The sequence below is a fragment of the Crassostrea angulata genome, chromosome 4, assembly GCF_025612915.1.
Source record: "Crassostrea angulata isolate pt1a10 chromosome 4, ASM2561291v2, whole genome shotgun sequence".
Lineage (NCBI taxonomy): Eukaryota > Metazoa > Mollusca > Bivalvia > Ostreida > Ostreidae > Magallana > Magallana angulata.
Genome location: NC_069114.1, coordinates 16,410,031 through 16,423,810, shown reverse-complemented (window position 1 = coordinate 16,423,810; position 13,780 = coordinate 16,410,031). Strand labels below are relative to the sequence as shown.

The following is a 13,780-nucleotide window of genomic DNA, read 5'->3' as shown; positions in this document are numbered from 1 at the left end:
GTGTTGTATTCTTCCATTCTACCATTCTATCAGTATGGATTAAAGTTTTTAGTTCGAGGGTATTTGCAGTCTCAAAAAGGTTTGTTGTGATGAATTTGACTGTTATTTTCAAGGCAACTTCATTAACTTTCTCCAAAATCGTTCCGGAGCGATTCTGCAATTTTCTGCTACATTAAAATATTACGGGTATAAAGGAGGCATTCTAACTGTGGTGAGGGCCTTTCCCGAAACACAGTTAGATTGTTCAAACTAAGGAATGTGTAGTGAAATTAATAGCATTATTGTAGGCTTTTAGCTTTGTTATGTAAATGTCAATAATAAGGTGTGTCGATGTACCTATTTCGTAAATGTCCGATATGCAATGTCAACCCGTGCACGCACGGGTCAAAGTCTAGTCAATATAAAATGTCGTCGTTTGGGTTTTTTTTAAATGGTGATTTATATATTCAAATCCCGTCAGTTCTTCAATACCTTGATTATTTATTCACTTTTATCCAAAGATATAACAGCACAAAACAATTCGACAGATTATCATCATATTGAAAATTTATTATAATGAATGATAAATTTATGATAAAACTTTTAAATTGGAGCGCAGTTTAGGAAGGGCATTGTAGCCAAACAAAATCTTTAGAAAGTTTTGAGTTAGGTTTAAAAAAAGATATCGAATTACCTCGACCAATTGTCTAGACTTTCCCTTTTATAAAAATCATTATTATCAAAAAACCTAAAGATGGCAACAAACAATAGTTTATAATTTTAAACTACTTATATTGGCTTTTATGCTGGCATGACATTTAAATAAGGTCAATGGTACTTATTTTGTTTATGTTCCTTATTATGGTTTTCAGCTTTTTTAATTATTTTGAACTGTATGGCATAAGACATTTTTTAACATGCAAGTGAGATAAAACAAAATTAAATCTACAATACCATGATGGCTAATCGATTAAAATTGAACTACATGTATTTTTATTAGAGCGCTGCTAAAAAAATTCAGTGGGAAAAAAAGATATTCCATATTTTGTCCCAATTTGCTCTCTTTTCTTGCAATTCTTTTCTCGTTTGAGTTCAATTTCTTTAATAGCATTATGCTAAAATAGATATGTAGCATGTTAGAAGACATTTTGTTTGTCCAATTCCTGATAAGATTAATATTATTATGTTTATTAATGTTTAAAATCCTTCTTCGGTTTCTAGGAACATCATAAATAAAATAATCTTAATATCGTCGATTTTTTATTTTCTTAATATCTAATTTATATCTTCTCCGATAGCCAACCTTCCAGAGACAATATAACTTATGTCACCTGTCAAAATGGAGCAATTGTTTGTTTTAAACAACTTTAAATTCTACAATAAATGAAATAACAAGTGATATAATATAATAAACATAAATAAAATTGACCACTATGATAAAATAAAAGAAATTATTCAAGACTATAAATGTATCAATAAATGTCAAGCTCGTTGGTTCCTCGAGCTCCGGATGGAATAAAAGAAAGTTACTTTTGAGCTGCAAATATTTCAAGAGCGCCTACGCTGTATGTTGTGTCGTGTTTTTGAAAGAATTCCCGAAGAGAGTTCTCGTTTTTCATCTGAGTAACTTTTTCAACCATGTCTTGAATTTCAGACTGCGTACAAATTGCCCAAAACGAATTTAAATTTCTCCAAGATTCATGCAAAGGACCTTCAAGGTCCCTTTGTTCTGGGAAATATGAAGCCATTAATGTTTTATACGACGACTTCATCGAAAATCCTGCGTCTTCGAGCATGTTCTTAATGTGCGCATGCGTTGGCAGCCTTTTGTACCACCTCTTTGTAGCTTCTGGGACAAGGTGCGCGAACCAGTTCCCTTCCAGATTTTCCGGTGTCTCGGTAGTGATGGTCAATACCCCACCCGGCCTCAGGACTCTGAATGCTTCTTTCAAGGCTTTTGCTGCATTTGGGAAGGATTTTCCATCTGGATTTTCTTCCAAATGATGTAAAACCTAATCATCATATGAAAATTGTACTTTAATGACAAAATTTATTTGGAATTAAGGGAAAAAAAACGTCTTTGTCTTTAAGAATCAAAGATACTGACCAAGTTAATCATGCCAGCATCGAAAGAGTTCTCTGGGAAAGGCATATCCGGTAAGACGACGTGATGGAAGGAAAGCTTTGTTTTAGATGATGCCGACGTCGTCACCTTTCCTTTGGCCTTGTTCAGCATACCTTCACTGGCGTCAAACAAAGTCAAGCTATTCGGTTCAAACTGCATGAAGTATTCCGAGTAATTCCCTGTCCCGCAGCCAATATCAACGAGATCCATATCCTAGATATTATGAAATTTAGTATCAAATACGAGTTGCCTCAAACGTGGGGGAAAATGAAAAATTCGTGATGATGTAAAAGAATATGAATGATATAATGTATACAAAGATAAGTTTTGAAAAACTAATTTACAATTTTTTTTGCAGTTTTCATTGTCCTTACCTATGTTTACACTACGTATTAATTTTGTACAATACAGTCCAATAAATGCAAGCTGGGTTTGCTCAATTACATTTAAATATTTAATTGTACTATTGCCAAAAGTTATATAAATATATGTAATAAGGAATAATTCTATGAATATTATAAGGTGATAATTTCAGTCGGTGCATGATCAAATCTATCATAAAGCCCACTGGATTTGATCACGCCCCGACCAAAACATATCACCTCATAATACTCAAAAAATGATTCCTTATTCCTTGATTATATTAAATAACTTCACCGGAAATGGTGTTTTATCAACTCAAAGGTTTCTCAACTTGCGCATTTTTTATATCCCATTTATATTTGTCCATTGTGGAAGTAATAATTTTAAAATATAACTACCTTGACATCCTTTCCTGTAAAATGTTCCATTAGGCTTTTGATCACATGGGCATCAGCGGCCTTCCTTCCGGTGTCGTAGGACTTGGAAACCTCGTTGTAATCTGTGACATTGCTCATTCTGAATTGTACTTAATAAAACAGAAAAAAACTTTAATCATTTTAGTTATACTGAATCTAAAGTCCATTTTTCTTGCACTTCCGAGCGCTAGCAACTACGTTAGTCCTTTTTTACTGGAATACGCATGCTCGACTTCACGGTTGGGGATTCTGGGAATACTTCAGTAACTGTAGATAAACTGTACCATGTCAATTTCCTTTTACATCTACATCAGTAGTTTAAGTCTTATATGCCAAGTTATTTTTAAAATTATAATGAATAGCTAGTTTTTCTTAACTACCTTCAAGCTAGTAAAACAACCACAGATATGTTTTCCGAGCTTGCCGGAAAGGTCCGAGAAGATACAAATATTGCTATCAAACAGTACCATTGGTTCTGCTGGTCTTTTTTCCACCTCAAAATTGAAGTTACAGTAAATGCAGAGTGATTTAAGCTCAGTTAATGAGCTATGTCATTACCGATCCAATGTGAAGCTTGTTTAGATTCACCATTCTGATTTGAGACACCCCCTCCCATCCTCAAAAAAATTCCAGTTCACCACTGCGCCTTTCTATTAGTAACAAGAATAGAATTCCTGGGTCCCCCGCCGGTCAAGCAGTTACTAGTATCAAGTCTATCGACCAAGGCTGATTTAGGAACTTGACCAAGGTATTAGTGGTATAAACATTTGGTATAAATTTAATGAAAATCCGTCAAAATTTGTAGGCATGAAAGCGCTTACAAGGTCAATTTTTGGATAAAACGGAGTCATTATTGTGGTCAAAGTCCCATAACTCCAACAAAAAGTATCGAGCAATGCTGATTTTCGAACTTGACCAAGGTATTAGTGGTATAAACATTTGGTATAAATCTAATGAAAATCCGTCAAAATTTGTAGGCATGAGAGCGTTTACAAAAAAGTGTGACGGACGGACGCACGGACGCACAGACACACGGACACACGGACCCACGGACACACGGACGGACGCCCGGCATTTCTATGTCCCCGCACCGCGTTGCGGCGGGGGACAATAAATAGATTCAGAAAATTTAACCAATGTCCAAGAAATCTCATTTTGTGTTATATGATGACTACAGTGCTAGCTCACCATTTTAAAAAAAAGATAAGCTTGTAATATAATAGTTTGCTGGTTATTCCTCTTCATCCGAAATATATTAAGGCCTTCCGTTTCGAAACAGAAGACCTTACTATTATTCTGAAGAATCATCAGATTTTTTGTTTTGTTTTTTTATTTGTTATTCTTTTAGACGCCAACTTTGATCCTTAATATCTAGTTGTGTTATATATTGAACCATTTATGAAACAATTATGCAAGTAAAGTTTTTAACAAGTTTTTAACAGATCCTTTTTTTTGTATGGTCATGCCTAATAGATGGACTTCAACTATTGATAATACAATTACATGTATGTATAAAGAGGTACATGAAAAAACTGCAAAATTTAAAAATAGTACCATTTTATACGTAATTGTAACATTATTGGTTGAAGTTCATCCTAATGCAATAGAAACTATATCATTAAATGTTAACTTCTTTAGATTTTTTTCTCTTATTTCATTAGCGAATGTGAATGTTAACCCTTAATGATATAATTCTGAAACTGTATCATTAGTGGACGACTAAGTAGTCGTTAATAATTATCAAGGTACTGAAGTACTGACGCGAGTTTGTTTTAGTAAATGATATTTACATCTTCCACTGTCTTTGTTTGTGATAACATTACGATTCAATTTTGAAGCCGAAAATCCAATAATTTTCATAAAAGATGAGTGACACAAAATGGGCGTGTCTTAAAGCATAGCCGAAAAACGGTATTAGCTGCGCCGCATAGTAATACATAGCATGTGCTGCATTAAAAAATAGTGGCTTTAATTTATGTTGTTTTAAAGTGAAGAAATTGGAAATTTTATGAATATAAGAAATAAGGAATCATTCTTTGAATATTATGAGATAATAATTTCGGTCAGAGCGTTGTCAAATCTTTCATAAGGCCCTTCAGGCTTTATTGAATTTGACCACGCCCCAACTCAAATAATGACCTCATAATACTCAAAGAATGATTCCTTATTCCTTAATTATCTATTTTAAAATCAACGAGATAAAAATTAGCATGGCAAGTATTTTCTTGGCTGTATTTGAATAATAACGCACATATTTATTCTAATCTGAATTTTTGGACCTCTACGACAAGAAGTAAGAGCTATATACGGTAATGAAAGCCCATATGAATCATGTTGAAGGATAGAATTAACGCAATCAAACTCGACGATGTATTACGTATCAGTAATCAATATACTCGTGGAAAATTGTATCCAAACAATTCTTAACAAACAGATAATAAGAAAGTCTAGTCTACGCCAGTACTGGTATTATCCTAAGATTTGATTTTCTGCCTTTGATTCCAAACGCTGAAGCCTAACACGGTCGTTCATTCGTTATCACCGTGAAACATACAATAGTTTGTGCTTGAAAAAATACAGTTCATGACACAGTGAGTCTGTTACATATTAGATAACCAATATAGTTGCTGTTAACTTGGATTTCTCTTGCTGTGGATAATCAAATCAATTTGGAAAGAGAAAACCAAGCTGGTAAAGACCATTTCTTTCATGATTAACTTTATTTACATTCACTTTGTTGAGCGTCACTAAATGAATTGAATGGTTTTAGCTTGAAAACATTTATTAGATATTTAATTTTGAAACTTGTATATCATGCATTTTGGGAGATATTTTTTAAACAAAAGAAATGTGAAGAAACTTACATTTGTTGGACACTACTGCCTGGGTGAAAAGCTTGTAGTTAATAGAAAGACGTTACATAGTATACATGTATATAAATGTTAAAAGTTTGTTTATTGAAATGCTTGTACAGGAAAAGACAAGGATGTGTTCTTGGTTAAGGCAAGGCATGCTGAACATTACATTTCCGGTCAGTTTAACAAGTAACTAAAACGGATACCAAAAAATGTATCTAGTAAACGTCATTCAACTTTGATTCAACAAAGTCATTTGTTATGAATTTGTGTGATATTTGGTGTGTGTTATTTCATATAACTTGCCTTTTTTCTTTAGTTTTGGTCGGGGTTATTTAAAATGTTGCAATGTTTACAGTCTTAACAATATTTAAACACATAAAATATTAAAGATCAATCCCTTTACAAAAACAAGAAATTTTATTTTACGGTGCTATCGTTGGGGCAAGCGCAGCAAGAATTACACATATTATATCTTGCATCATTGTCAACGTTGTGATCATACTTTGACAATTCTCAACTAACAACAAAGAATTTTTGGGCGAAAGAGGTTGGAGATAACATTTTTTTATCCTTTTTTCTACTGAGTTCACAATGACGAGGCTGTATCTTTAATTTGTTTTCAATTTAGCCAAATTACATTTTCTTTTATTTATCCCTTATTTTACTTACTTTTATCAAATTAGCCTAAAAACTTATCATCTGAGTCAGGTATCGCAGTTTATGCTCAAATATTTACATTCCACATAGATTTTACTTGTAAAGTGTGTTGAAAGCTACGACAGTTATTACACTTTAATAGACACAGGGTACTGTGTGTAAAATGTATCATTATTTTTTTTTGAAAGATACAGTCTCATAACTGCAGCTGTGTGTGCATACAAATTGATTAACGTGCGTTGGCGTGTTATAAAAATTTGTATGCACACAACGCTCGGTTATGAGACTTAATCTTTCAAAATATAATGATTTAGTGCTTACATTTATTTTTTTAACTTGTCTTTGCTTTGTCTGCAAATGTGATTTATACATTAAAATTGATTTTAATCCTAAGGGTAAGTTCGTGTTAATAGAAGAGCCACTGTAACAGCCGCAATCGCGAACTTTGGTTTGTGCTTGTGACGTTGCAACTAACAGCGTTCAATGTTTTTGACTTCATAATAAGACTCGTTATTTGAACCTTTGTGTACCCTCTGTGTATTACTGTGTTACAATTGCCGTAACTTTCAACACACTTTACAAGCAAAAAATATGTGGAATGTAAATACAAGCAAAACATATGTGGAATGTAAATGTATTCATATGTTTACGTATCTCGACTCAATACGAAGGAATGGAAGTATGTAAATAATTTTTGGACTCTCACCAAAGCTTATGCGATACTCAAAACGTGTCCTCAAACCTCAAGGAACCGTAAATTACGAGTGAAATGTCAGCTATATTTTGCATATCACTACGGGAGAAAGCATTTGAAAGCATTATTGGATGTTGCAAAAAAAAAAAATTCTTGATAAAATTGTAGGTTAATCTCGTTCTTTTTTCGGGTGCACTCGTTTTTAGAGCTTGCTTTGTGCGCCGGCGATCTGTGCTCGCTATTACCTAATTTTAATTTACCAATTGTTTAATTTTTTCCCACAATTATCTCAATTTCCTCGTCAAGGCACATTGAATATTTTTGGCAGGCTTGCTACCTTCAGATATACCTACTATAGTCAAGAAAGAATTCATTCTACAATTTTATTAATACGCTTTTCGAAACCTTTAATATAATATTTTGCACAAAGATAGCACACATAGTAGACTGTTCGAATCAACAATATGTTTAATTTCATACCCTTATACATATCCTTCTAAATAGTTTTTCGAATTAAATCTAATAACAGTAATGTTAATTCAACCGGTCTAGCGAATTCAAGAAAACGTTTAGTCAATAGAACGACGATATAATGTACGTGTATCGATGAAGAACGATTGATTTTAGAAATGCACTTTAATTTGAAGCAACAAGGATGTTATCTCGGATGAAACCATTCAGCCAATACATGTATACTTAACATCTCCGGTCACCATGCATAGTGACCCAAACGGATACTTAAAATGGCATGATTAATACTTTTATTTAACTTGGTCATTTGTCGTTTATCGTAAGATCTGTAATATAATTTAACAGCTTATATTTTTGAAATTGTTTTATATTTGCTGAAACTTGGTTTTATTGGTTAGGGTTTTTAATTGCCGAGGGCTGTTTTGTTCTTGTGATGTTGACATTATTTAGGATATCTAATATCATGACATATTATAGATTAGCTCCCTTTATTCTTACGATTTAATTAATTCATGGTGTCATAAACTTATTCTTACAAGTACAACTTATATTACAGTAAAATCGAACAACCAGCTCAGAGATTTTCTTAGTAATGGCAATAGGTCAGGGGCGTAGCTTGAGATAATATCCTAGTGAGGCAAATTTATCGCGGCAGGGGTCTGGTCAGGTCTTTCCTCTGGTGGGAGGTTCAGGGGGCGAAGCCCCCCTACGAAAAATGAATTTAGGAGTTTTTAAGTGTGAAAAAACCATTGTCCGCAACGAAGTTTTGTTATTTTACATTTCAGACCAGCATCTATTCACAGTATTGCCGTATACATACAAATTTTTGAATTATAAGAAACTCAAAAATTGAGAACACGATTGTCGTATACTCAATTCTTGAATTCTTTATAATTCAAAAATGTGTACACGACAGTATATAGTAAAATAAAACTTCTAACATATTTTAGATGAATGAACATTTTTATTAAAAGAAAAATTTAATCGTTGTTTTACTTCAAAATTTGATGGGCCGATCCGGCGTTTTTTGGTTTTTTTTTTGGAGTTTGCAAATTTTGTGAGAATATTGTCAACTGAGACCATTTGCTGCCTGTGAACAAAAAGTAAGGCAAGGCCAACCAGACGGTCCTCGGTCATTGTTGACCTTCCCCAATGTTTCAAGCGTCTCATTGCGCAGAAAGATCTCTCGCAAGGGACTGAACCAACTGGCATGGTGAGTTAAATGTGGAATATGACATGCAAATTACGAAAGAAAGAATTTCTACTATGTTGGAGGGAATATCCCATTGATGGTCAAACAAATTCTAGTGAGGCAGTTGCCTCATTGCCACAATGGAAGCTACGCCCCTGTAGGTCCAATAAAGTTTGGGTTAAACTGTGGGTTAAGCTCTTTCATTTCCTGTTATATTAGTTGCCAAGGTATGTTATTATCTGCAGTGTTTGCTGACCTCATTATTAACACATGAAATATGAAGAAAAGCATTATACACTTTGAACATACACTTTATTTAAATGCTCCGTAAAACTATGCACAAATAATAGATATTGATTCATAGCCAGAGGAAAAATATAACATTCAACAAACCGTTATAAAAATTTTGTCATGAATCATTACATTAAACTATGATCCTAAAATGTCTCTTTTTTAGCTGCAAAAATTTCGCATGCTCCAACCTTGTAAACTTGATCATGTTTCTCAAAAAAGGTTTGAAATTGTCCTTCGTTTTTCATTTGCTTTATATGATCAATCATATCCTGGATTTCAGATTCCGTGCAGAGACCCCAAAAGGAGTTATTATTTCTCCAAGATTCATGCAGCGGTCCGTCAAGATGTCCATATCCTGGAAGATACGATGGCATCAACGACTTCAAAGCTGATTTCAGAGAAAATCCAGCTTCTTTAAACATTGTTGTCATCTGTGTATGGCTTGGGAATCGTTTGTGCCACCTCTTGCAGGTTTGAGGTACGAGTTGTCCAAACCATGTTCCGTCGATGGTTTCCGGTGTTTCCGTAATAATGGTGAGTACACCGCCGGGTTTCAGAACTCGGTAGGCTTCTTTCAGCGTTTTCGATACGTTGGGAAATGATTTTCCGTCGGGATTTACCTCTAAGTGATGCAAAACCTAGAAATATATGCAGGCCTTTACAAAAGTATCATTTAAAATCAAACTGTTGTTAACATCCTATCATTTATCTACGAGAAAATCTTATTTTAGAGGCAGAGAAACACTGAAATAAGATATTGGATTAAAAAAAACTGAGTTTAGATGCACAATTTATCAATAGCACGCACCAGGTTGATCATGCCAGCATCGAAAGAGTTGTCTTGGAAAGGCATATCTGGTAAGACGACTTGATGGAAGGAAAGCTTTGTTTTAGATGATGCCGACGTTGTCACCTTTCCTTTGGCTTTATTCAGCATACCCTCACTGGCGTCAAATAAAGTCAAGCTGCGTGGCTCAAACTGCATGAAGTATTCCGAGTAATTTCCTGTACCACAGCCAATATCAACGAGATCCATATCCTGTCGAGAGAAACACAAGGTAGCAAAAAGTACCATTGAAGTATATCAAGATGTATCTAATATGATGTCTTATATTTGTACTGTAATTTTAACCAAGTGAACTTTTGCGAATTCTTTGTTGTACGTAGCAAAATTATTTGCCGTGAACCAGTTAATCTCCGGTGAATCATTAAACGAAGTAGTCGCCAATAACAGTTGGTTTACAGTATATAATTCTTTATAGGAGAGTACTTAATCGTTCCAGTGTTTTGAGAGGAATACAACATTGAAGACTGTATAATCGATTACTTAAAAATGAAACTTACCCGGACTTCTTTTCCGGTAAAGTTCTCCATCAAACTTTTGATCACGTGGGCATCCGCGGCCTTTCTTCCGGAGTCGTAGGACTTGGAAACCTCGTTGTAGTTGGTGACGTTGCTCATTTTTAATAGTCTAAAAACGATATGATGAACGTTATTTTTATTCATAAACGGGAACAGCAGCATCCATTTATCTCACTATGTTTATTTCAATATGCGGTGGATATCACTCATGAGATAAATTTTTGATATTTCCACTGTGTCTTACGCCACGTGACGTCATAATTAAACATCATTAGTAACAAAATAAATCAAATGAAAAGCGTAGAGTTATAAATGTGCAGCATTTAATGCTGTTTCAATTATTTTTTTTCATAAATTGATAAAAATATACCAGAAAATGAAATGTTTGTTTGGTAATTCTAAAGGAACTTTTTTCCATGCGTAAAGTTGTTGACGTTTTTAAGTGAATGTGTTGTGCGGCTCACAATTAAAATGTTTACAGAAAGATTGAAGTTTAAAAAAAGACTGAGATTTAATTTGTGGTAAAAAAAATCAGGAGAAATCCTATATAAATAGCCTTATGTATAAAGATGGCTTTTCAATGTACATGTAAAGTATCATTTTACATTTATATCAATAATTTCTTACATTAATAGAAAACGAATGACTCTATTTTTAAATAGATAATTCTTTAAAAAGAACAGATCAAATACTAAGGAACAAACTAAGCTTAAAAAATAGTTTTGTTGAAAACAAAATAAGATTAAAGATCTTTCCACCAAGTCTTATTCTTATTTCAATTATTTACTCGTATATTATGAAACATAATTTTGTAAAAATCATCCATAATTCTATTCTTCTGAATGTTTCTCCTCATAAACTACTGTATTGAGGGTTATTCTTGCCTCATAGATTTTTAGCCGGGCTCTGCTGAAAGCAGAGTCCTGGCTATAGGCAGGCAAATCGCCAATGTTACTATAAATAGCACAAATAAACAAAAAACCAAACAGCGTCAAGGTAAAGCTTCCGCTATACCAAATAGTTACACAAAGAGTCACGTTTTGTCAAAAGTATTGGCATTTTGTTTCTTTTTTTTAAATTTCGAATGAATTGTCTATCTTTTTTAGTTTTAATATTAATAACATGTTTTTAAAACATTACTATGCATTTTGGACACATACAATGCGCATGAATTTCCATGAACTACTTTGCTGCACGATGAAGAAACGGGGATTGAATATATAATGCTTGTTACAAAATTCAAGGCAGCAACTGTTGAACTTTTTAACTTCTACTAGACAGACATATTTTTTGTTTATAGCCGCTTGCAAAATTTGGTCGCTCTCTGATGCTTTGCCGACATTAAAAGTATGAGAGAGAGAGAGAGAGAGAGAGAGAGAGAGAGAGAGAGAGATTTTCAGTCTTTACTACACAATAAGTATAAAGACACACCAAAAGAGCCCGGCTTTTAGTACTTCAGTACTTTGATTTGCCCTTCCTTACTTGCAAACGGCTTCGCTAGGTCTTGAATTTGTCAGTCAAAGCTAATTTAAGAAAAAAATCATCTCTCTTGTTCATACATTTATCTAAAGAATGTTTTGAAATCGTTCAGTTTCATATTCGCTCTTAAATAACGAGTGCGGATAGAGCATATTAAATAAAATTGGGGCGAATATTTCTCTGCATACTCAATTTCAACACTGACTTCATATTGCATGGGCTTGGAAGTAACAATGTATTTTTCAATATAGTTTATAGCCTTCTAAAGTATGTAAAAACAAATCGTCATTTAACATTTTTGTGATCGGCTTCGCATCCGACAAATTTTACTTTTTGCCCACGCATTGCGCCTTGCACTACTTTATTTACTATGCAATGACAACTTCATTGAAATCTTTAATTACATGTACATTGTAGACTACTAAAATCGTTACTCTTATCCGTTTGCCTTGAAAAACAAAACAATTATACAGTTACATGCATAATGATTCAAATCACCTCATTCTTCACATATATGCGTAAGAATATTTATCGGAGGTATAATTCGCCTACTAAAAGTAAAGCTTATTCATGCCTTGCAATTTCGGAAATTAAACAACGGTGCTAGATATAGTTTGTTGCATGTAGTGAAATGCTTACGTATTAAAGTACCAACGATATTACATGCCGATCATTCCTTTAAAAGGAATAATTGTTAAATATATGAGCAGGGGAATAAAGTGCGAAAAATGCAATTCCGATGGAATTATCAACATCTCAAGTGTTCTCTCGATCGATCGATCGAGAGAGAGAGAGAGAGAGAGATTCTTTCATGGCACTTACTTACCAAAAACTTGCCCCTGTTGAATATAAATGACACAGAGAAGATTTCCTATAATGTATGATTCTCTGTGAATTTCTGTGAAGTATGTGGTTTTATATGCGTTGTCTGACCGAATGACCCAAGTCATGAAAACCGGATCACGTACAATACTTACACAGGAATATTGCAATACTATTCATTTCTGTATCCTAATAAAGCTCTTGGGTCGTAAGATCAGTTGAACATTACTACTGGTATTTATCACGACCGTTAACTGATAGCATTGCATTTGAGTACTGAATCTGATTTAGATTTCATTAGAGTTTTTGACATTTTTCAATTTTTTTTATAATGCAGTTGAATATGTTTACATATTAGTTTTTGACACATTTAGATTTTTTGGAATATTGAAACTAAATTAATATTCATTATAGCTTTTGAAAATTTCAACAAGGTTTGGAATAATGAAACTAAATTCAAATTCATTAAATTTCTGATTTATTTCAACGTTTTAAATCATGTTTTTGAATTAAATTCTTTAAAGTTTTTAACATCAAAATTTGATATATATTGTAATTATCTACAAATCAGAAGTTACTTGAATTGCCAAGATTAGAATGTTTTAATGGCTTTTAGAATAAAAGTCTAAAGGAACTTAGATTTAAAATATCGTATCCTAGCTTCATTATTGATGGTTGGATATAATCGTAAACTTCGCGTATCAAAACTTTTGGTTTATATTCAAAAGAATACAGAACCGATTTCCGCAAAGTTTAACTGTTTTGTATGATAACATTTTTAAAGTATTGGTTTTCCCTCTATTTACATCTATGAATTGAAAATTTATTATAATTATGGTAAAGTCTGTTTTATATCTTTGATAGCTTATATTAGTGGGCAAAGTTTTACATTAGGGCCCCAGAGAAGGTATGGTTTGCCAAATTTCATATTTAGCCTCGGTCACCATGCAATCTAATTAAGAAGTAAAGTACGAGTTTTCGTGAATGTTGCAGAATAACCTCCGAGGTCGAGAAATGTTGTTTTGAAATATAAAAGCCGAGGCGTCAGCCGAGGCTTTTATATTTCAA

General features: G+C 33.3%; 1 protein-coding gene across 1 annotated transcript; it reads right to left on the bottom strand.

Annotated features, from left to right (window-relative positions):
• Positions 1-401: 401 nt before the first annotated feature.
• Positions 402-12,836, bottom strand: LOC128180350 (uncharacterized). Its single transcript, XM_052848383.1, has 7 exons — positions 12,717-12,836; positions 10,394-10,520; positions 9,858-10,088; positions 9,345-9,687; positions 2,866-2,993; positions 2,087-2,317; positions 402-1,991 (listed from the first exon to the last, which is right to left on the bottom strand). Exons 2-7 carry the CDS (start codon positions 10,508-10,510, stop codon positions 1,506-1,508), a joined length of 1,536 nt encoding a protein of 511 aa, XP_052704343.1. The 5' UTR covers positions 10,511-10,520; positions 12,717-12,836; the 3' UTR covers positions 402-1,505.
• Between the last annotated feature and the right edge of the window lie 944 nt (positions 12,837-13,780).

Excerpts from the sequence above, each read along its gene's own strand:
- LOC128180350 (XM_052848383.1), bottom strand. The coding sequence starts at position 10,510 with ATGAGCAACGTCACCAACTACAACGAGGTTTCCAAGTCCTACGACTCC. Across the intron at positions 9,688-9,857 it reads ATGCTGGCATGATCAACCTG|GTTTTGCATCACTTAGAGGT; the intron begins GTGCGTGCTATT and ends ATATATTTCTAG. Across the intron at positions 2,994-9,344 it reads AAATAATAACTCCTTTTGGG|TACAATTCAGAATGAGCAAT; the intron begins GTCTCTGCACGG and ends TGTTTTATTAAG.